The 24,717-nt window shown below is 39.2% G+C and overlaps 1 protein-coding gene across 1 annotated transcript in view; it reads right to left on the minus strand.

Annotated features, from left to right (window-relative positions):
* Positions 1-23,550, minus strand: part of LOC134646831 (contactin-associated protein-like 4) — a 104,995-nt gene extending 81,445 nt beyond the window's left edge. The window contains exons 1-2 of the mRNA XM_063500810.1: positions 23,240-23,550; positions 2,934-3,044 (exon numbers count right to left, since the gene is read on the minus strand). Of these exons, the coding sequence (XP_063356880.1) occupies positions 2,934-3,044; positions 23,240-23,321 (193 nt within the window). The 5' untranslated portion in view covers positions 23,322-23,550. The remainder of the gene's footprint in view (positions 1-2,933; positions 3,045-23,239) is intronic.
* Positions 23,551-24,717: the final 1,167 nt, after the last annotated feature.

A 24,717-nucleotide genomic window follows, 5' to 3' on the forward strand; every position in this document is an offset into this window, starting at 1 on the left:
GGTAGCCCTTTGCAAGGCCAACATCAGCATCCAGTAAAGACATCTCTCTTGAATTTTTACTGTGCTCTGTGAATCACAACCCAGTTTTATGTCCCTATTGCGAGCAGGTGGCCCAGTAGAGACTTTTGATGTACTAGTGTAATATAATTTCAGTGTGTTGTACAGTACAAATCGTTAGCAGTAACTGTTCTTTCTCTATCTATCTATCTATCTATCTATCTATCTATCTATCTATCTATCTATCTATCTATCTATCTATCTATCTATCTATCTATCTATCTATCTATCTATCTATCTATCATCTATCTATCTATCTCACATGTTAGAGTCATTTATTATACAAATGATAAATCGATAAATGTCTTCTTCTTCTCTTTGTTTCGATATCCCTACAGCCAACGCGGATGTATTCACACTCTGTGAATCCAGCTTAGGCTTGCCTTTGATGTTTTGTGCTCAGTGCCCTGTAGGGAGGCAAAGACTCTCCTGCACCACTGACTGCACCACTGACACCCACAGAACTGAACACATCTCAGTAAAAAGACAGAGAGTCGGTCAAGGAGCACTGGGTTTTTTTTGTTGTTGTTTTTTAATTCTCAGTCTGTTCCTACTATTTCATTGGCCTGAAGGTGCTTCTTGACGGATGATGTCAACAACTGACCAAATGTATGAAGCGTAAAGCTGCACAAGGTAAAAAACTTATAATGGATAGCCTGCACCTCAAACCCCTCACTGTTAATACTTTCAAACACAAATGTGAAAAATGGAAAAGGTCATTGCTGTAAGGGAAAAGGGTAGAGAAGAATGATAACCATGCAGGTTGAGCTAACACAAATCTTATATTTAGCCCTTTTCGACTGAATAGTTGCAGGAAATACGAAACCGCTCCTGTTTTTTTACCAACAACATTTAAAGAACTGATGATCAAACAGATTAGATCAATGACGTTTGTTATATTTTTAGTTTGTTTTTTTTTTTTTACAGAACTCAAGGTAAGCAGTGGAAACAAAAGCACAGAGTAAACTTACTGTTCTTTGACTTTTCGATTTTGTGTATCCACCATGTTTGAGTTGGATGTACAGGACGAACGTAAAGGAGATATTTAACTGAATGGGGGTTTGGGGGAGGGGGGTCAGTACATAATGAAACTTGGGTTTTTTTGTAATAAAAAGAACTATCTCAGTCTTAACCCAATATTATTATTTATACACTTTCTTCTAAGAAAGTTTGCGAAAGTTGCTTTGTGGCTTCTCATAGGTGCTTTGGGGTCAGCCATCCAAGTTCAGCCTTAACTGTCACAGCACTGACCAGTGACCCAGTGTTTTGTGTTGCTTAATTTATATTGCTTAATGATTGTTATTCATAGTTTTGGTTCTCTTGATTGTTTTCTGCTCACGTTATATTTGTGGTTCCAGCTTTTAGTTTCAGCCACTGTGTCTTCCATGTGTTCAACGTTTCGTGTCCAGTCAGTCGCGACTCAGTGTCAAGTCCGTGTCTCTGTGCACGCTTCACGTTTCACTTTGACAGTCTTATGTCCTATGTTAGTGTGTTCAGTTTTGCTTTGCCTTTGTCTTGGTATGTCTGATTAGTCCCTGCTGTGTTTCCACCTTACCGTTTGTTGTCGCGCTCTCTACGTTAGCTGTGTGTCATGTGTAGTTCCATTTTCCTCAGTCATGTCAAGTCTTGTCCAGTGACTAATGACCAGTCAGGAGTTTCCTAGTTCTAGTTTGTGTTTGGTTTGTTTCTTTAGTATTCATGTATTTTGTTTTTAGTTTGCATTTTCAAGCAATAATGTTGCCGCCTTTAGTTAAGCTTTCTGTCTCCAAAACTGGCGTTTGGGTCCTGACCTAGCCTGCCACATAGCTCACCATGACATCAATAGCACTTTGACCTTTATAAGGTTTTATTACGGAGAGAAGTTTTTAACAAAAAATAAAAAATAAAGGAACTAAAACGTGTGCGGTTTGGAAGGTAAATCCAGTGTGTCACACAATCTGGGTCAGATAAGATTCAAGAAGCATACAAAGTCCCGGTATGATGTCACAAGCTACACTGCAGACAGACATATGTTGACATTGTTTCCATATACAGCAAAAAAAATGCAATAATAACAGGAAATGCATGTCTCATCCGACTGTCAACCTATTTGGTTACCAACCAAGTGTAGACAGCCAGATGACATCTGCTCCACATACACAAGCTAGTATTACCAGATGGCAATTTAATTTTGGAACTATTTTTTTAAACCAAGAGCAAGAACTCAATCCAATCAAGACCAAGAAAAGACAGTCGGCCAGTCAAGACAGTAATTCAAACGTCATAATGTTTGCTGGAGTACTGAAATCTGGTTTCTGTGTATGCAGATGCCTTCCACATGCACAAAACATGATGAGAACCATCTGACAGAAGAGGAAACAGTTCTTTGTTTATTCTTGTTAGCCAACACAAAAAAGATCAACCAGCAAAAACAGCATCTTACAAGAACTGGGCGAAAGGTGTGTGAAGCACAGTATAGCAAAATACATATGAAGCCCACAGTGTGTGTACCTATTATCTTTCTGCGGCATCCACAGTTGTGGGCTGTACGATGACTACACCATGAGGATAATTGAATTTTACTGTGAGTGCTCTGTAAGGTCAGCCAAATGGATTTCTTCACAAGGTAGCAAATAAAACAAAAACAAAATAATTGCCTTTACAATAAGAGAGCACTCCCCAACGAGTTCAGCTTTATGTTTGAACTTTTACTGCTATGTGGGATTAAGTTTGAGTAATGAATTCTGGGTAATAAAGTCACAGTTTCACTTGGGCTTGCAGTGGTGCACAGCTAACCAGCTTGGATTGTCTCTGTTAGCATTTTTGACAATTACCAGGGTACTAACAGCAGATGGTGAAACGTCTAAGTTTAACAATTACAATGAATAACTACTCACCTTCTCTCCTGTTGACCTTAGCAAAGACCGGCCCATGACTACTGGACAGCTGGGAGGAGCTTCTGAAGGATGATGGCAGAAGACTGGACATCAGTGGGTTGTCACAAACATCTGTTATCCAGCCACAGCAGAAAAGACAGAGATCAGTGTTTACACTCACGGTCTGTTTCACTGGACATTCATAAGGACTTTCTGTGAGGAGTTTGCATGTTCTCCCTTTGCCTATGTTAGTGTTGTCTAGGTGCTCTGGTTTCCTCTTGCAGTCCAAAGACATTTAGGCTAAATGTTCATCCTGAATCCACCATGGGTTTGGAAGTGGGAAAGATTCTGCACTTAAAGTCTGTATGTATCTCACTTTCCCAGGAACTGGCTTTGGTAAGGTGTCACATCCCCTCAACAAAATGATCAGATCTATCATAACTGTCAAGGTGGGAGGGGGGACCCCATCCACTCTTCCAAAACAGTTAGCCTAAAGGAAAGTACAGATTAGAGATTAAGAGTTTAGAGCTGTTTAAGTGAGGCACATAATGTAGGATGCTTTGTATGGTCAGTAAGACTAGAAAAAGTGATCTATACCAGCCCATTTCAATCAGTCTCATAGGCTAATATCTCATTGTGTTTTGCTCATATGATAGTGTCATCCCACCTGAAAGGTTAAACTTGGATTACCCAATACCCAAAACAGATGTAATCCTAGGTTGGGGGATAGATATGGGGCCTTAAAATGCTATTTCAGGCAATAAGACAACTTGGTTTCATAGAGAGACATTTACATGCCTAATACACTCTCATGTTTATGGAAGTCAAGGACAAGAAATACATCAAAGTTCAAATTTTATATGAATTAGTGACTCATGTACCTGCAGTTGAGTCATTGATACAATGCAAAAACTATATCATAAAGTGAAGTGCTTATTTTGATGTTATGAATGGCTTTGATGATCAGAGGATCTACACTATGACAAGAGTTTGTCCATGGGACAATGTAAATTCTGCAGTAGTAATATAAAGTGTATATAAAATACTGACAAATGTTTGAGTATATTCATTCAGTCTTTAATATAATCAGTGTTATGCTTATTAAAGAAACACTGGACAAATTTTACCAGACCATTAATACAGGGTTTAAAGTAATAAAGGGGGAAAAATCTGATTTTGATATATTGATCACAATTACACAACGTGTACACAATTACTACAACTTGCAGCAGTGAAGTGTGCATATAAACTATACAATTTCATTGGCTTTCTGCTGTAATACTGACGCTGCTTGGATGAATCTTAAATATTGAATCAATGAACACAGAAACTAAATAATTTCTCTGTTACTGAACAAGGTCAAATGCTGGCGTACTGAACCTTAGTGATGTAAATTTATAAAAAAAATTCAGTCAGCACTAATGCCAACAGGTATTTCAGTAGAAATACTAGATATAACCATATCAGAAAAAAGTCTTGCTATTGCAACATATGCAACACATACTTATTTGTAATTGACCGTATACATTTATGACGAACAGCATCATAAATGCTGTTTCTCATCATCAGTTATAAGCGGTATACATGACATTTTGTCGGATGTACGTACACTACAAGTGCGTCTAGCGAGTTCTAGCAACAAATCAGCCACAAAATGCTTGGGCTTCTAAACTGATAACCTTTAAGACCCAAAGGATTCACTGCCAAAGGCAAGATGCCAAAAGAAACCAGAGATCCTCTTTCCATGATTCAGTGGTCCAGGACAAATTTTTAAATATGTCAGAAATATAAACAATATCAGGGCAGTGATTTTAATGTTGTGGCTCCCTGTGTTTAAATTGGTATAGCGTATATCTGCTATTTCACCCCAACCGGTCGCAGTAGATGGCCGCCCCTCCCTGAGCCTGGTTCTGCCGGAGGTTTCTTCCTGTTAAAAGGGAGTTTTTCCTTCCCACTGTCGCCAAAGTGCTTGCTCATAGGGGGTCATATGATATGATTGTTGGGTTTTTCTCTGTGTTTAATATTGTGCTATCTACTGTACAATATAAAGCGCCTTGAGGCGACTTTTGTTGTGATTTGGCGCTATATAAATAAAATTGAATTGAATTGAATTGAATTGAATTGCCAATTCTAGTTCACAGTTGTTGTTTTTTTAAAGTGCAAGAACACATTAGTGAACAGGATTACCCTTCGGTGGAGGACCCAGACTCGATATTTCTGTCTGTCAGAATCTGTCATGCTGAAGAACCCTTTAGTGAAGAACTGAGGGCTGCTGTTCTCCTCATGACTGAAGTACTTATAAGACAGAGGCTGTGACTAATATGTCATTTATTCACAGGGAAGCAGTTTCCCCAGAACACCTGACTATTAGATCATTACAAATGTTCACTCATTTCTATGACTACTGTGTAATCTAACATTTTTTAATGGATTTCCACCAGCAAGAAGAGTTGCCTAAATTATTCACAATCCCTTCAGAGATGCCTGGTCCTGTCTCCCTACCATGACAACAAGGCTTCCTCTGAGATTACTTTGTCAACATTATTGTACTTCATTTCAAGCACAGAGGGATTTTCATTACGTGAGACTATAAACCAGAGACTGTTGACAGTTTTGAATAGCCTGTCATATCCACCTAAGCCTTTTCCATCTAACACCGCCCTTCCCTGCAAGTACTTGAGAGTTTGTGCATTTCTATTCAAGCTCAGGTGAATTTATTGTCGGAAATCTGAAGAATATTCTTTACTTTGGGTAGCCCTGTGCAAGAAATTGGATAATCACAACTGTCATTTCTTTCAGTAGTCCATGTTTTAAAACAACAGCAATACTTAAAAAAATACTACACCACCAAACAGTTGCACAAAGTAATAAAGTAATATTAGTCAACTACGGAAAACAGGAAAACATCCAGGCATTTTCTTTGAAGCCGTGATGCACTGATGCAGATCCCACATGGACAGCAGTGACTTGTAAGCCCTTCATAACATAGGAAACAGTAAACATGTTTCTCACCTACAGAAAAATTAAGATTCAAGAACAGATAATTAAGCTGTGCAGTATAAAATGACAGTGGGAATGACAAGGTGTTCAGGAAATGTATAATCTCACTATAAGATTATAAGCTATGCAGTATAAAAATGACAAGTAAAATGCCAGGATGTTTTCCGTAGTTTACTAATATTACGTGTAACCTTGTTTATGGGTCCTCCTTAACAAGTGAGCCAAATCTCAACAAACCTTTGCACAACATTCTCACACCTAAAGCAAATATTAATATCTATATGTTTAAAAAAAAAAAAGATTTATTATAAATCCCAACTTGTTTGATTTTCATATTTATCATATATTTATACCCCCTGCAAATAAGCCACATTCTCCAACTGCCTTTTTCTCCCACATATCCGTAAACAACTTAACAGATACCAGAATTTGTGTCTGCAATAGACTTGTTTTGACTCACCACTAAATACTGAATAAAGAATTTGAAAAAGCTGTTGTTTCCCACCTTATGGATGTGGATTTTGCGCTAAAGAGCTTTTTCTAACTTCTCATTTTGAACAGCAATTACATAGTGTAGCTAAGTTACACGTAGCTAGCTAGCGTTAGCTTGTTAGCAGACTAAAGATTTAGCCTAGGTGTAGCTAGCAAAATAATCAATGAATATCTTAATCAATTAGGTTAGCAAAGCAGACTAATTTAATGACCCATTATATTACAAACTTATTTCTTATGCAGGTCATTATTTTAACAAAACAAAGTAATATAAAGGTACAAAGAAAGGCATGCAACTACTGTCATGGCTATGTTTAACTCCTTGCTGGAGGGGAGAGGGAGGGGAAACAGGGAGACAAAGGAGGGCGGGAACAACTAATCTATAGTGCCTTTTTCACTGTGCAATATTTTTGTGTTAATATCCAACGGTTCAATAGACTCCCAATAGTTGAAATGTGCAATTCCCTTGTATATTCTTATTCCTATTTATTCTATTTATCCCTATTGTATACTCTGTATTTATATATGTATCTTTATTTATATATGTGTATATATGGTATATTTCTGCTCACATTCTGCAAATTCTGTCGGTGCTGTGCTACTGGAAGCTGAATTTCCCGGAGAAACCCACCCGAGGGATAAATAAAGTTTCATCTAATCTAATCTAATCTAATCCAGCAAATGGATAAAACTGTGCTGTTCATGTAGTAGCATGAACTCTTGGACAACAAGCGTCAATAATCCAATCATAAACAGTAGAGACTGGTAGTTTGGAAGAATAGATGTGCAGTAAATCACAAGTCTGTCAGTCAGGAGACTGCAGTTTGTGTCCTGTTTGGAAGCTTAGCATTTTGAGTTTGTTTTCACTTGCTAAATAATCTACAGTTTTTACTCCCTAGAGTTAAACTATGCTGCACAACATTAACCCTGCTGCTTAAAATTATGCTTACTCAGTGCATTTAAATGCAGCACCCAGGGGTCCTCTGCAAGCATCCATATGTGACGAGTTGGCAGTGAGACTTGGCCTAATAACCTCGTGTATCATCCACTGTGGCAAAAAGCATACATGTGACACTCCAGAGGCTTCAAGGAAACAGTACAGTTGTCTCGTGTGTGCCTGTTTCAGCAGATACTTGCTCGAGCCAACCTACAGTGGGTGAGCATGGACTCAAGCCCGAGCGACTGGATTCTGATTCTATTTCACTAAATGTGCACAGTCATCATCAATAACTGGGGATTTCAGCTGTTTTTTAAGCAGCGAATCTTTGCAGATTTTCATTTCAGTTCATTTATGGAAACAGCATATAACCTATGCAACCTAACACATTTCATATCATTTTGATGCTGCTTCACCTGCATCTAGCTTAGTCTAAAGCAGACAGAGATACTAAACAAGATATAGATGATGGCCGAAAGGGCATGAGTGCTGTAAAACATAATCAGATTTCTGAATAAGCAAGTCTGATTTTCTTTAGAGTTGCTGTGACATTTGAAAGGTGGCTGTGAGGGGCGGAAAAGTACTGATTAACACAGGCAAACATGATATAACGTGATATAGCAATCATATATAAGATGCTTTGAAATCCCAGCCACTAACTAACTTTATTAGACTAAAAAACAGCTTCAAGTTTTGCTTAGAACATTTACTGAGGACTAAACTGACAGAAGGACTAACTCGATTTGATAGCGGAATAATAATACAAACACTGATAGACCTGTAGTACCGGAAACCTAATATAACACTATTACAAGTAAACTAAAGCTATGCTTGAAATAAATCTTTATTATTTTGAGTCCCTGAATTCTGAGCGTTAATTGTTTGAGTGTATGTTTTTGTCACTTAGTAAATTTCCACAAAGAAGTGGAATAAGTCTGTTTCAAGAACACTGTTTCTCTCAGCAAACCCACAAATCAAACACATAACACCTACAGACCCTGCTCCTTTGCCATGAAGCTCCCAGTGCATAGTTTATGTGCTAATGTTAATACCAGAGAGCTGAGTGTTGGCGACTTTTACTCACTGTGTGTTGCAACAATTGGCATCTTTATATGCAGTACTTTTGCCAGATTTACTAATCTAAGTAAAATAGTATGAGCGCAACCCCTGAATAGCGCTTATAGGTGTGATTAATTGCACCACTTTCTAAACCCAAGCACAATCAGTCCATTTCAATATGAAGTGCAAAAAATAAGACATGCTTTTTTCTGCACTAAATATTGGTGCAATTAGTAGTAGACTGAGTGTCAAAAACATTAGTAAATCATTTTGCACACTTTAATTAAATATTCTTTTTCTTCTATTTTGTGCCGGATTGCCTTGTGAATAATAAGGAAGTCAGCATTTATAAACTGTATCAGAGATAACACAGTGGTTGGAGTGGATGGTAAGTATGTAAAACATACAACTATAATATCAGAGACCAGTTTTTACATCCAGAGTACAGCTCCCTATCTAGTTAGTTTTAGGCATCAAAAGCACTTCAGTTCAAGATATTGAATACTGAGTGGTATCTAACGTTTTAATAAATGACAGATAAGAAAGATCAAGTTTAATACTTTCTGTCGTGGTCCTGGGTCTGACCCAGAGCTTTTGAGTTCTTGAACTTGTTCACTATTTGTTTGTTTTATTTTTTGTATCTTTGTATTTTCCTCAGTATTTAGCTCTAGTGCTTAGTTGCTGTTGTTATGTGTATTGGAATTCATTATGCTTCTAGGTTTAATGTCTTTATATTTATTAGTCTCTCTTATTTCTTCGTTTCAGGTTTGGATTATTTAATATTTGCTTGTATTCTTTCCTCAAAGTTTTCATTAGTTTTTGAATCTTGCTTACAATCTGTTTTTTATGAGCCCTTGTTCCCCCTCATATGTCAAGTTCTCTATACTCAATCTTTCCAGTTATTTGCTTCCTGCTTTATTTTTGATCATCATTCGTCTCCTGTGATTTGTATTTACTTTCACTTCCTTATCTGGTTTTTTTTAATTAGTTTCAGCTTCCCTCAATTCCTTCATGTGTCTATTTAAAGCCTCTGTTTGCCGAATCATACCGTTATCTCTTCCTTCCTCATTAAGTTTTTGTTTTTACACCTTCTGTATTTCCTCCTCGAGTTATTTGCTTCACCTCAGTAAAGGTCAGTTTTTTGTTTAAGTTGTCTGCATTTGGGTCCTTCCTACCTACATGTCATGATACTTCAGGAGGGAGGAAAATATAGTCTTTTGCTAAAGAGCTTTCACCAGAAATCTTCCTTACACTGCATTTTGTTTGACTGTTGAAACTGTGTGTGATCAAAACAAAAAGGTTCATCAAAGTGCAAAATTAAAGAAAATGAAATGATACATAATTTGTAATAATAATTTTTGTGATACCTGCAGAAATTACCCCAGAAAAGGTTTGTTTTTGTTTGTTTTGGCTGTAATGCATGAACATAAATCCAGGCTGCTTTTACATAGATATTGTTGAATTTGTTATTGGATATCTCATAGGAAGACAGGCATTGCTTTCAAATCTGTACCCTTTTAGGTTTTTGACATGCTCAGAGACACAATCTGAGCAAAGAGGATTAAAACATGAAAAGGTGTCCTACAAGTAAAGATTCTGTCTGGTCCCACATGTATGTGTAGAAAGAAATAAAGAAGCAGCAGGCAGACACTTAGAAAAGCTGCATATGTTGTGCTTGCAATAAGAAATAAGCCATGCATAATATTTAAAGTGTTTCTCTGAGGCTGCAGTGTTAGCAGGTGAAGAGCAGCAAACAGTTTCAGACTCAGGAACATTAATTTATCTCCTGCACAGAGTAGCGACAGGCTGAAATTTCTGAGTGACATGTGACATGTATGACCTCGCACTGTCACACTGCACAGTTTGTTTTGAGTCATCTCTGTGTCACAGTGACTGACAAAATATGTCAGCAATGTTGAGAATTGTTGTTGTGTCAACTATAAAAGTGGTTAGAAGTATTTATCCTGGAAAAGAGAAAAAAAACATTTCAGTTCTAGAAGTGGCAGTGTTGATTTGTGGATACACCATGCTGATTAGACATAAATACCACAACAACTGTTAGACATACTGCCATGATTTTGTGTGGACATCCATGGTGCCCAGAGGATATACCCTACACTGGTAACCCCCAGTGTTTTTCTCTGGCTTTCTGTGGTACAGAGTAAAATGTGTTGCATGATTGAACATATGCAGTGAAGACATTCCTGCTGAAGCACCAGACAGGTCCACGGGATATCACATTCAAGAAGTTACGTTTTACCACATTTAATTTGAGCAAAATTAACAGAGGAACACACATGAAGCTCTTGTGGCTCTGATAAGTTTTTGGATGCTGAGAATAAACTGTGGAGAGCCATTTGGTGCAGAGGCTGCAGGTGTGTGTATGTGTGTGAGAGAGTTGAAAAAAACAAATTACAAAAGAGTATTTACTGACAAAAAAATATGCATTGCATCATGACGCAAGTTGCAACTTTCCTTGCATGCATCCAAACATTCTCTTTCACTTATCCACTATATGTTCCAGTTGGGGAGGGCAGTGTACACCCTGGACTAGTCACATGGAGACAGAAAAACAATCACATTTACAATCACATTCTTTCCTCACAGCCTGTTTAGAATCACCAATTAACCTAACATGGATGTTCTTGAGACAGTGTGAAGGCCAGAGTACCTGGAGAAAGGCCACACAGATATGGGGAGAAGATGCAAACTCCACACAGAGAGGCCCAAAAGCTTGTTTGCCAACCATCCTACTACCGAGCCCACTCATTTTTGTACATCATACTTAGTTGTAATGTTATGTATTCAGTTCATTTGGAAATTTAAATCCAGTGGTCTTTAGGTAGTTCAGTTAAATATGTGTCTCTGCACAGTTAATCACACCATGATATATGACAGTCAGCATGTGGCCATTCCTAAAGATGGCCCCAAATAATCCACAAAATCATGAACTTGCCCAGACAAACCAAAGCATACCTCTTTAAGTCCTCTCTGTGTTTTTTGGCACAGTCGGGGTAACTGCTAAGCTAAACTCCAGCTACTAAACTGATACCAGAATAACTTATGTTGTCATTGAACGGAACTGAGCTACGATTGATCTTCTCCTAAAGCCTTTTGGAGCAAGCTCACTTCTCCTGTTGTGTCTTCCTATCTCTCTTTTCCCTGCAGAAGTTGTGAAATAAGACTTTTCTGTTGAGTCATCCATAATCATTACTATTTCGTGGCCATGAAAGTCAAAGGAAAAGTTTGCGTGGTAATGCAGTTTGGCTGAGAACGATATGAATCCTGTGCCTTCTTTGGCTGCAGACCACAGCCTGACAGTCTGACAGCTCAAGTGAGATGCTGTGCTGCAGGGCTGACTGCTAACAATGAGAGAAACGTTAGTTCCTCTATACCAGCCCTTCATCTGTCTATTAGCAACACACCAGGCCAGTAATTCTGCTGACTCATGATCGAAGCCCTCCGAAGTTAGAAAATCACATTAAGCTATAAAACACTCATAAATTCACCTTCCCATGCAACATAATTAACCGCTCTTTTTTGACACATGCTGAAACTAGTAATTTAAAAAAATGAATGAACACATTGGTAGTAAGCAGGAAAACTTAAGACCACTCACTATGAAATATGTCAGTCTTATGTAGATTGGAAGAATTGCTGCTGGTTACATCACACTTACTAATGGACCCAGAAGGAGACATGTGGAGTATGTGATGAAAATATCATTAATGGATCATTTTTGCATTTCAAAATAGGGAAAAATACACTGAATGGCATACTTTTCTTACTAGACATTCTCCCTGAGAGAATATTAAGTGATATTAAAAAAACAAACAAACTTACAAATTATTATCTGCTTCCTCCTTTCCTTTTTGCCTCCAGCATTCAGGGTTGGGTAAGAAGTTACGTTTTTTCTTTGTTTCCTAAAGATTTTTTGCAAAGCATTGTTTTTTCTTTCTTTTTTTCCTTTTAAAGGTACCTGAAGTTTCACAAATTCTGTAAGACAATTTGGATGTATTACAACAACTCATACAGATCTAAAAACAATTATTGTTTGTAACATTTGAATGACAGTAACCATTTCCTTTATAAACTATAGTGGCAATGCTTCACCACTCCCTCTGAAGTTATCAATGCACAAAAGTCTTAGTCCCTATGGCCACTAGAAGGTTTTGTCACTTGAATGAACATCATTACTGGGCATCTGCTAAAATGACTGTTGTTCCTCTGCCAGGATGGAGAGCCAAGATGGAGCCTCAACACAAGTTTGTTTGCTGTGGTGTTTGTTCATTTCTCTGTCGGCAAAATTTTGCAAAACCCAGAGCTGAATTTCACAAAAAAATGGTGGAACTTGGACAAAGAAAAAACATAAGAAATTTAAAGTGGACCTGAAGAGCTTTCTTAAAAACATATGGTCATGGCCTTAGAAGATGATTACACTCTGCACAACAGTGTTTCCCAACCACTATACCGCAGCACATAGGTGTGCCGTGAGAAATGATCAGGTGTGCCGTGGAAGATAATCTGGTTCCATCTGATTAGTACTCTAAGCGATCGGCGTAACGTGCAGAACAATTACATTCTCTTCCAGTAGAGGGCAGTACAACTACCTGCTCTAATTAAATGGGTTGCCAACTTCCAGTAAAACAGAAGAAGATGAAGAAGAACTTATATAATAGTCGTGCTGTGAGTGAGACAATGCAGCGTGTAATAGCAATAGATAAATATGTGAAAAGAAAAAGTAATCAATTTGACCTGGGCCCTGGAGAAAATTCTAGATGAAGGTCCTAGCATGAGTAGTGGTCAGAAGAAAGCAAAAATGGTATACTGGGGACAAACGGAGCCAATTCCGCTATACCTGGTGCATGGAGGAAAATTATTATGTTTTTTGTGATGTTTTGTTTGGTGGTGTGCCGTGCGATTTTTCTAATCTGAAATATGTGCCGTGGATTCAAAAGGTTGGGAAGCACTGCTGTACAAGACTTATTATTTTGTTGAGAGCACAGTCCCTTCGATTGGGTTGGAACTGCTCCATTGACATTAACTGCAAATATAGAGACATTTACTGATGGTATTCTTCATATTTGATTTGATTATATTTTTTACTCCCAAAAGTCCACTCAGGGAGAATATGCAAACTCCACAGCTGGTGTGGTCAAACCTTCTTGGTGCAAGGCAGTACTGCTAACCACTGTACACACTAGGAGCTTAAGAGCTACTTGACATGTTCTTCTGTTTTCTCAGTTCTTGCAGGACATTTACCCTCCAGAGACAGTACATGTCTTGACCACAGAAAAGTTTTTTTCACTGAAAAAACCCATCTACTTCAACCAGTCATTTTTACTGATCAGTGTCAAATCACACACAATCCAGCAATAGGGAGCCACAAGCCAGAATATTCATAGTGTCAGTCCCAAGCCTGGATAAATGGGGAGGGTTGCATCAGAAGGGCATTCATCATAAAATCTTTACCAAGTCAAACATGCAGATAATAAAGAATGTCTGTGCAGGATCGTTAAGGGCGCGGGTTAACAATGACCGCCTCTGGTGCTGTTGGCCAACAGGGTGTCCGCGGAAAATCTCCTACTGTTGGACAAAAATAAAAAAGATGAGAAGGAAAAGTGTGTTAGGAGGTAGTGAGAAAGAAGGAAAGGCAGGCTTGCTGAGGTGAGAGTAGGGACTTTAAATGCACGGTCTATTACTAGTAAGGCGACAGAGGTGTCTGTTATAATGGAGAAAGGTATATATATTGTGTGTGCAGGAGATCAGATGGAAGGGAACCAAAGCCAGGAGCATCAGTGGTGTATCTTACCATGGTATAGACAGGAACTGAAACAGAATAGATCATGAATAGATCAACAGAAAAGATCATGAGCTTGAAGCTGGAAATCAAAGGGCTGATATTGAATGTTGTCAGTATGCATGCCCCACAGGTTGGACATCAGAAAAATAAGAGGAATTGGAGAAGATTTAAATGGACATGTAGGTGAAGGGAACAGGCGTAGGTGAGGACGTGTTGGGTAGGTATGGTGTTAAAGAAAGATGTGCAAAAGGACTGATGGTACTGAATTTTGTGAAAAGGATGGAAATGGCTATAGTGAACAATCACTTTAAGAAGAGAGAGGGAGAATGGATGGAGGGGGGTACACACAGGAGGACTACATCTTATTAGAGGACAGTGTGTAGGATGACTTTGGAAACTAAGGAGAGAAAGTGAGTTAACTTAAAGCCAAGGATTAAAAGATGGAAGCTGAAATAAAAAGAATGTTGCACAGAGTTCGGGGAGGAAATGAGACAGGCTCTGGGTGGTAAGGAAGAGCCAGATCACTGCGGAAGTTCAGCTGACGTGGTGAGGTAAACCAAGAAGGTGTTCAGTGTAACCCCTGGATAAAGAAAAGAGGACAAGGAGACTTGGTGGTGGAATGAGGAAGTATAAGAAAGTATTCGAAAGTTAGAAAAGAAAAAGTGAGCAGAATATAGAATGAGAGAATGTTTGAGGAATGGAGAAGAAGTGGACTGGTACTGATTTTCAAGCACAGGGGTGATGTGCAAAGCTGTGGTAATTACAGAGGGATAAACCTGATGTGCCACACCATGAAGATATGGGAAAGAGTTGTTGAAGCTTGGTTAAGGTGACAATCAGTGAGCAGCAGTAGTTGCTCTCAGCTTCACGCTGAGAAAAAAGAACCACCAATGTGGTGTTTACTTTGAGAGTGTTGATGGAGAAGTACAGAGAAAGCCACTGTGTATTTGTGGATTTAGATAAAGCATATGATAGAGTGCTAAGAGAGGAACTGTGGTACTGCATGAGGAATACAGGAGTGGCTGAGAAGCATCTGAGTATGGTGCAGGATATACATGAGGAGATTGAGAGAGTGGTGAGGTGTGGGGGCAGACTGACTGTTCGGTTCAAGGTGGGAGTGGGATTACATCAGGGACCTGCTCCGAGTCTTTTCTTGTTTGCAGTGGTGATGGACAGACTGGCAGATGTGTTCAGGCAGGAGTCTCTGTGCACTATGATGTTTGCAGATGACATTGTGATCTGTAGTGAGAGCAGGGATCAGGTGAAGGAGAACCTGGAGAGGTGGAGGTATGCTCCGGAGAAGCTCAGTAGAAGCATGACAGAATGCACATGTGAAAATGACAGAGAGAGAGGTGTGACAGAGACGATGCAAGGAGTAGAGGTATAAAAGGTACATTAGTGTAAATATATCCAATGCAACGGACGGTGCACAAGAGAGGTGGAGAAGAGAGTGCAGGAGTGGGTGGAAAAAAGTGCTATGGGTGATTTGTGACAGAAGGATAGAGTGAAAGAGAAGGTTTACAAGTCTGTTATATATATACCTGCTATAATGTATGGCTTCAGGACAGTGGCACTAAAGAATAACAGGAGGCAGAGCTGGAGATGTTGATATTTTCATTGGACGGACAAGATTAGAAAAGAGTACACCAGTGGGACAGCTGAGATTGAGTGGTTTGGAGACACAGTTAGAGGGGCAAGGTTAGGTGTATATGCGTTGAAAGATGAATAGAAAGGATGTTGGATGGGTAGCTGCCCGACATGAGGAAAAAATGTGGAAAAAAATTCACGAATGTCATGGAGTGTAGTGTAGTGACAGGTTGGTATGAAAGAGGAGGCTGCTAAGGATATAGCAAAATGGAGGTAGATGGGCTGCTGTGGTGACCCCAAAATGGAGGAGCCTAAAGAAGAAGAAGAAGAAAAAAAAGGTGTTAAATCACATATAAAATGTGAACTTCCAGAAGCGAGGGGTGAATTCTTTTATATTCAGGCACAATAGTTTGTGTGACAGGCAATCATTTCTAAATAACGTTTTATTGTAATGTTTCACACTAAAATGTTGTATCGACATGCCTTTGACTTATATTTTATTGTATATATTGATCTGTGAGAAGCAGAGTTTCCTTGGATGACATCCTGCAACTGAAAAACCTTTCTGTTTCTCAAGGCCTGTCTGATAAATAATAGCCCACAATGACAATATTGCTTTTCATACAAAGTGACATTGAGGGTTCCTTTCACAATCTTTTTTTCTCTTGGTGGTTTTCACACAGCATTCCATCAGTTTTAAAAAAAAAACTTAACAGAACATAACATGCTAATAAAAACACAGTAATGTAACTATGAGTAAACACTACTACAAAGCAATGCAAACAAACGCAACAAAAAAGGCACTACTGAGAACAACAAAGGAATCATTTCAGTTGATGACTCAGTCCAGTTCAATTCAATTCAGTTTCTAATCATTCTAATCTAAATCTAAATAATTCTAAATAATTCTAATTACAACAACAGGCACCTTGAGGTGCTTTCTATTGTAAGGGAAGACCCCACAATAATACAGAGAAAACCCAAACAATTAGATGATGTCCCTGTGACCAAGCACTTGGCAACAGTGGGAAGGAAAAACTCCCTTTTAACAGGAAGACTTCCAGGAGGGAGCAGCAGCCATCTGCCGCAGCCGGCTGGGGTATTCAATGTATTTTAAGAGGTTCTTACATATTCATTAAATTGAAAACAGACAAGGTCACCGACTATGATTAGGTTCGATGTGACAATGATTTCCTGTTTAACTGGTTGAGAGAGGAACAAAGGAGAATGCGATACATGCGATACTGCACACAGGGTAACATGATTAACAGTCAAATTTTTGTTTTTTGTTTTTCACCAAAAACTTCAGTTTGTTTTTCTCGAGGCAGTTCAAAGTGGATTTATACAATAATACAAGCAGTTAAGTAGGCTACTATTCACCTACCACCCTGCTACTCCACCCCCAGCCTTTGTTACAGTAATACCATACAGAGTGAGATTGTGATGCAGGACTGAACAGGACTTCATTGCTGGGACTTGTGTTGTTGTGCACCACAGAGCAGCAGCTGTGTGAAGGTGAGATGAGGAGAGACAAATGAATCCGAATACACACACACACACACAAAGAAAACCCACTGATGGATGAAATGAGAGAAGGAGCTGGGAGTGTCACTGAATGGATTAAAGACGAAGGGCGCAGGCAACGAATGACCATGCAGGGCAGTGAACCAAACTCCTCCACTTTCTTGTTGATTTCTTGGGCCTTCTACCACCATATGCTGATCTCCTCAGCTTCTCCTCCTCCATTACGTTAACAGAAATACAGCGTATTCTTCTAAGGGTCAGCTCGCATGACCCTTCCTTTAATAATAAATGACTTTGGAGCCGTATCATGTATTTAATTTGGATGGAAGAACACATTATTCTCCACATGAGATTGTCAAAAGCAGTTGGGAAACCTTAAAACTGTGCAGGGCAGTAGGAAAGATCTTGGGCTCAAAGCAAGCACATAAACATTAATTCCACTAAAATATTGATGCAACTCTTGCATTACTCACTGCAATAATCGATATTGTTAAGATGGCAATGGCTTAGATGGTTATGTCAAAGGTGTTGCGTATGCTGACAAAACCCACAGGGAGTTATGTAAAGCTGTTTCCTTCAGCTCTAAGGAATATTTTAGCACCTTTTAAGTCACTGTTTTGGTTTCTTAGCTTGTCGCTAACAAGCGTTTCAGCAAAACAAAGCAGAAAAACCCTGCAGTGCACTTCATTAGGCATTAAGTGGTTGAAAGTTTTTCCTCAGGACAGCCAAAGCTGAGGTACGAGCCAAAGAAATTTGGTTTACATTTGGAAAGTGGCCAAATACATGTTCATGCTCTCCAGTTCAGCAAATCTGTTAATCACGAATTGTTTTTTGACAATTAGTCACCGTTTAAATCCTAACATGTTTCCCTTTGCTTTATATTACCAGAGAACAGCAGAGAACATCCAAATATTTTTGCACAGTTTCTGTGTCTCTTGAGCTACCTGCTAACTGAAGGAACCCAATCATACTTCCGTGTCAGTGTTAATGGTTGGCTCAGCTGGTGAGGTGACACAGGGAAAGTCATTAAAACTACTCGCATTACATGAAGTTCATGTGTAAAACAGACAAGAACACAATAACAGTAACTTTCATAGTTTATTGTATGTAAGTGAGGGATGTAGCAGAGTGGTGGATCTGACTGACAAATCAAGGTACACGGCGTGCTAATATAGTAGCGACTTGTCAACAGCAAGGCAAGAATACTTTGGGGCCTTTCTTGTCACTAAGAAAACACCTGATGAGTTAATGGGCTTGGTTGCAACCAACTTGATCTTTATTATGGTCCTTCTGAGCTGAGAGACAAGCAATATTAGGGCTGTTCTCCCAGAGTCTTCTATGAAGAAGCAGTCAGAAAACTGTTATCATGGATTATCCTGACCACCCTGCACAACACTTAGTGGATGGGCAGCAGAGAAGCATCTGTAACAGACTGAAAGCTCCACTGTTACAAGGACAGATACAGGGAATCTTTATACCACACGCTGTGACGTTCTAGGATACAATAAAACACAGAGAATTATCTACCAGATATATAATATCAATAATATATTGTACAATAATATATTGTGTAATATATTATTGATATTATTTCTATGTATTACTATTTGTATTGCTATTTTTTACTTAGTTTATTTTGTTTTTAATATATCAAATTATTATTAGTATCATTATTATTAGTATAATATGCTGGACAGAGTGCAGCTTTAAGGTGCTTTTGCAGTGGCTTCAGTTTTCAGACCTTGATGGTATAGCCGTCTTTTATATACAGTCTATGAGGGTTGCACTGCCCCCAGGTGGCTAAAATGTAATGTAGGTTTGAAATCTTTGTTTAGCAACAAAGCAGAAAACATAAGTTTTTGGTAGGTTTATTTCCAGCAACCATGGTTGAAACTTCCTGCTCAGTGCTGTAATATAAAAGAAGGACTGTAAGAAAAAAAAACTGGAGTAAAAAAAAAAAGGATGTTTAATTAATTATTTATTATTGTTTAATTTCAAAAATATGTTTGATCAAAAAGTTCAGACTACACTCATTTGAAACAGCAGTTAAGAATCTCATCACATCTTCCATTTAGCAGCTTTTTCTGCAGATTTGCTTGTAGAGAGTCGAGTATTTCTCACAGGCAGTCATGTGACGGTAATCACAGTGTGGTTTTGCTAATAGCTGATGACTACAGTTTCTGCTTTCCTGCTGCTCCAGAGAGTGACAGTGAGTAGTGACCTCAGCAGAATGTGGCCAATTCTTGAACCGATAACAAGTCATCTGATATAATGACAGGCCCATTTGATGAATGGGTCTGTTTTTAGGCAGGCAGACGTCCGCTGGGGAGCTGGCCTTGGGCAAATACAAAATCCCAGAGGTTACAAAGGCAGATGGATGGACTGCAGTTCTCTGTCACTTTTATGGCTTAACTACTTGTCCCTGGATTAATAAATCTAGATTCATGACTGACAGCTCCAGGCTCACACCACCAGGTACTGCCACCTTTGTGCAACCTTGGTTTAATCAGAACCTCTTCATGACTCCACATCTGCTAAATACATGACATAAAAATAAGGGCAATTTATACTTAACTACTTTGCTCTTTTGCCACATACTGGCTCTCTAAACCTCATGAAGCATAAAGGACAGGGATGGTTTGCAGAGACACATTCGCATCAAATTGATTTTATTCCGTGGTTTTAGTTCTCTCTGTGCAAACCACCAGCTCATTGAAAAGTAATAAATTCTGATGAGACAGGGCTGTTCCCATATGAAGCGGGGAGCCAGCCACAAATTTAAATCAACTTCTCCCCCAGCATATTTTTTTATTCTCTGTCTGGCTGTGACTGGTGGAGATGAATTTCCAGCACTCTTAGAAAATAACAACATCTTAAAGTCATCGTCGTCCCAGCCTCGGCTATTTAAATAATCAAACATCTACCCTCAGCCATCTGAGAGATGAAACGCATCCTGTGCTACCTTGGTGCCCCTGTCGGTGCAATAATCAAAAAGAAGATAAAGAAAAATTGTGTTTTCTTTCAAGTTTGAGAAAAATGCAAAAAGAAATGCGTCTACCTGTATTATGAAATGAAACAAAGCAAACAGTGAGGGTGTGTGTGGGAGGAAGGAGATCCAGATTGTTTCTCACAGATGATAATGGTGGTGCTGCTGATGATTCTAATGATCTAAGCGGTGAAGAGTCTTCGCTGGGGAAAAAATAATAGCCTTGGTCATTTACTCAAATGTTTAAAATGACATATTTATCGAGCAGGTGACCTCTGTTTTGTTACTAGCAGCAGCGGCAGTTGCATAATGTTCTTAAATGGTCATTAAACCCCCAATTAGAAATGTACGTTTAATGGTAAGAGAGCCTTGAAAATAAATTCTCCTCTTCATGAATTGATTAGCAGAGGATGAGTGCTGGGCGAGAAAGTAAAACTTTTAATTTCCACTGTGGCTGTTGACAATCACGACACAAAACACTTTTCTTGGCCTACTTTCCAACTTAGGTATGAAAAATCATTGGATTTGTCTGCATTATTCTGACCTTAAAGTGACTCTGTATTGTACTGTAATTTCACTTTAGGTATCACCATCTTTCGGGTTAGGCTTGTGATCGTGAGTGAGTGGATGAAAAACGTATTTCAGTCAGGACTACAGCAGTCAAAAGATTTTTATTTTCATCTTCAGCAATTTACAATTTGCTCACATTTGCTCTTTCTGGGACCTCTCTGTCCTTCTCTGTGCATACATGCAAAGCGAGCTCAAAGAGAACAGAGCAGCCATCATATAATGACGCTGATGAGGTCAGAAGCACCGTGGAATGAAGCAGCTGTGGTGGAGGTGGGTTGCAAAGCAGCTTGCAGATGTGCAGCAGCTGTATGCAGGCTAAAGCAGCATAAATACCATGCCTGATATGACTTATGCTAATTGGATTTAAAGATGAATAGAAGCTCAGCCACCGGCTTATGTGTGCTGGCACTAAGATCACCTGTTCTGCCTAAATTGATGCTACACACAAATAGCAAAGACGATTTCAATCAAACTCATTGTTTGGTCATTAAACAGCATCTAAAACCTTCTACCTCAGCACCTTCCGTGTCATCACAGATACCTTGACTTTAAGTACACACATTGCCTGAAACATCTTGTTGTGTCCCATAGCTCTTTGTTTGAGCTATGGGAGTTAGTTAGGGTAAGGACTGGGTCGCCAAAGAAAGAATTAGTTTGTGTAACATGTTGTCTGTCCACATCGGGAAATGAGCTGACTCATAGCTGTTCTGGAAAGTGACGAGTTCAGCAGTTCACTTCCTCACCATCACACAGCTGTTCATTTAGTTTGTCAGGTGGGTATGTTATATTGTCATTTTGGAAACGTTAGAGAAATTGGCTCAGTGTGTGCGTGCTTGTGTGACAAAGTGGGTATATTGACAGATAGAGACTATTACAGAATGGACAGAAGCATCCCATCCTCCTTGTAGTAAACATGATGAATGAGATGGCAGTTCTTTACTGAGCTGACACCTGCTCATTGCTTAGGAAGCATAATATGGACAGACGACAGATTGTTAGACGGATGATAAAGACTCCCACTAATACACATTACTCTGTAGATCAACTATATGAAGCAAAGTGAAATTGCTGGCTTTGCGATTGTTTCCTGTTTGTCTTAGGCTTCATGAACCAGAACAAAGTGGGTCTGCACCAACACTGTCTTTTCATCCAAATTTAGGTCATTTTCAGGCAGTAATATAAATATGTCCACTATCTATCCAAACAATCAATGCAGCTGAGAAAGTGCTATGCCTGTGGATGCCCATCTTTACAGTCATCCTCCTGATTGTTTTGTTTTTTTGTTTGTTTTTTTCGCCAGTTGTGTGCACAAAACCATCTGATCCTTTTGTTTCGTTTTTTAATCTGAGATGTCACATACAAGATTGCCCTTATTTACAGTATCATGGAAGTAGACTACAGTCATTACAGTGGGAAGCACGGGGCCATGACATCTTACTGAACACCTTCAACTGTGGAGGTCCTGGAACCATTCACTAAATTCCTCCCATCAAAAACTAACAGCTCATATGCACTCATGGACTGAACAGCAGCAGTGAATAGGAGATGTAGCACACTTGTTGCAGACAAAAATTCTATATCTGTAATACAGACATGTTCAGTAATTTCTTTTAAAGAAATCTCCTCACACCAAGAAATCACTTTTTAAGGATCTTTTTCTGAACCTTAAAGAAGCTCCAGGATCCTATACAGCGTCCCTGCCTCTTCAGGACGAGCCCACAGTCTCTCCCACTCTCCTTCTCATGAGAAAACATCAAATGCTGAAAAATGATAAAATAAGAAGGCAACTGGAATTCCCTATCTCTTAAAACTTGACAGCCGTAAATCCCCAGAGGATGTGCGCTCCCTTTCAACAACAAGCCCCCGTGGTGGTCGGATTAGATCCAGCCAACTGTTTAATTCACTAAATTTACTGCGCTGAGCTTCTCCTTGCCAAACCCGGAAAAACAGGTCAGATCAGTCAAAGCTTTCGCAGGGCAGACACGAAATATTTCTTCCTTTTAAAATCATTTGTACCATAATGACTCGAAAAAATAATCAAGAAATTAAATCCAAATAAACAAACTGTAATGTGTTTTATGAGTTATTAGAGTTATTTATAATAGCCCTTTCAGGGGTTTTTTGTGAATTAACAATCTGCTGAATATATGAGAACAAAAACGAAGATACATTTTGTCTACTTTTTATTTCTTTTTTGCCAGCTGGCAGGTTAATTAGCGGGCGTGTTTACAACCGTCCAAACATATTATTCTCATTCATTACAGCTGAGTGAATCCAGGTGGAATAGTAAACCACAGGGATGACTTTCAAGAAAACACCCCACTCTACATCTCTCCTAAACAGCGCCAGAGGCGCGCGGAGCCGCTCACCTGCACCTGTCCCACAAGAGCCGAGCAGCAACGAGGCGATCAGCGCGATAATCCCAGCAAGTCTTTTATTCCCTCGAGGCATGTTGAAGGGACGGGATACTGTGGGGTATAATCCCGCCTGTCTGAGGGTAGCAGTCCGTCCGTCCTCCACCTCCTCCCCCTCTTCTGCTCTCCTGTTCGCTTCTCCCCTCTGCTCTCCTCCAGCTGCGCTCCGGTGCGCTGCGCCGCACCGAGTAGCCTCGCTGTCACAGTGTACAGAGGCAGGCCGGTGCCCAGCGGAGGGAGGAAGAGGATGCTCACACGCCGCTTGTCCTCCGCCAAGTGATGGAGGCAAAAGAATGGAGCCGTGAGGAGGAAGGGCTCCTTTTTTTTTTCTTTCTTTTTTTTTTACGATACTGTCGCAGGTCCGAGTCCAACGCACTACCTCCCTCACTGAGATGAAAGAATCTTAAGAGTTCCTTCTGGGAGTCCCAGGACTGGTTTAGTGCCACCACCACGGCGCAGTGAGCGCACTTGATGTTTAACTCTTTAGGAAGCTTTCCCCGTAAAAGCAACACAACTGTCACGTTTATTTGAACAGAAGCAGGAATGCAAAGGATAATTCATAAGGAGACTATGAGGCAATTTTGAGCTCACTCTGAGACACACGAACAAAACTGCTATATTTTAAATTTGCAGTTTTGATCACTTTGTGGTCAATTTTAGTGTGTTTGTAACGATTTTTTAAAAATCGCTATAACTCTTTCTTCTTTTAAAAACAAAATGTATTCAAATGTCTTTGCTTTACGCTGGACATCAAATATTTCCCACTTTATGAAAAAAAAATCATTATTAGCATGATTCTATATCAGGCTGCATACATGAGAACATCACAAAATTACGCCCATACCTGCTGATCCAAAACTCAGATTTAAGGTGAACTTGTTCTTCTAACAGCCTTCTAGTGTCGAATCCTGCATGTCTATCATTCTGCACCATGGAGGTCTAACAGCCAACTAAAGTTACAATAAGCAAAGCACTTTTTTTTTTTTAACTTAAGGTTCTTCAAAATTGTCCCTGCATCAAAGCTTAAGCAGCAGTTTTATTAATAGGGTCACTTCAATAGCTTTTCTGTTCTCTAATGTTACACATCACTGCATCATTTTTGTCTCGTTTTTTGATGTTCCTTTTATGCAAATCAGTTTATACAACGAGGTTTTGTATAATTAAAAGCAACAAAGAGGGGCCTTGGGCCTTCATAGCCATATCTGAATAATGCACTTTATGCACAGATAGTCAGTACAGCGATCACTACATTTTTGTTTTTTTGTTTTGTTTTTTCACAACAATCTGGGGAGGGTACAGTAGGTCACTCAGGCACTCCGACTCAGTCTACTACAGCAACAAATAAAATTGCCACAGAGAAAATACAAGCATCTCGAATATTCGTGGAAATTTAATACACAAGTATTTCAAGTGTTTTTGTGTGTATTGAGTCC

Source organism: Pelmatolapia mariae, linkage group LG17, assembly GCF_036321145.2.
Source record: "Pelmatolapia mariae isolate MD_Pm_ZW linkage group LG17, Pm_UMD_F_2, whole genome shotgun sequence".
Taxonomy (NCBI): Eukaryota; Metazoa; Chordata; class Actinopteri; order Cichliformes; family Cichlidae; genus Pelmatolapia; species Pelmatolapia mariae.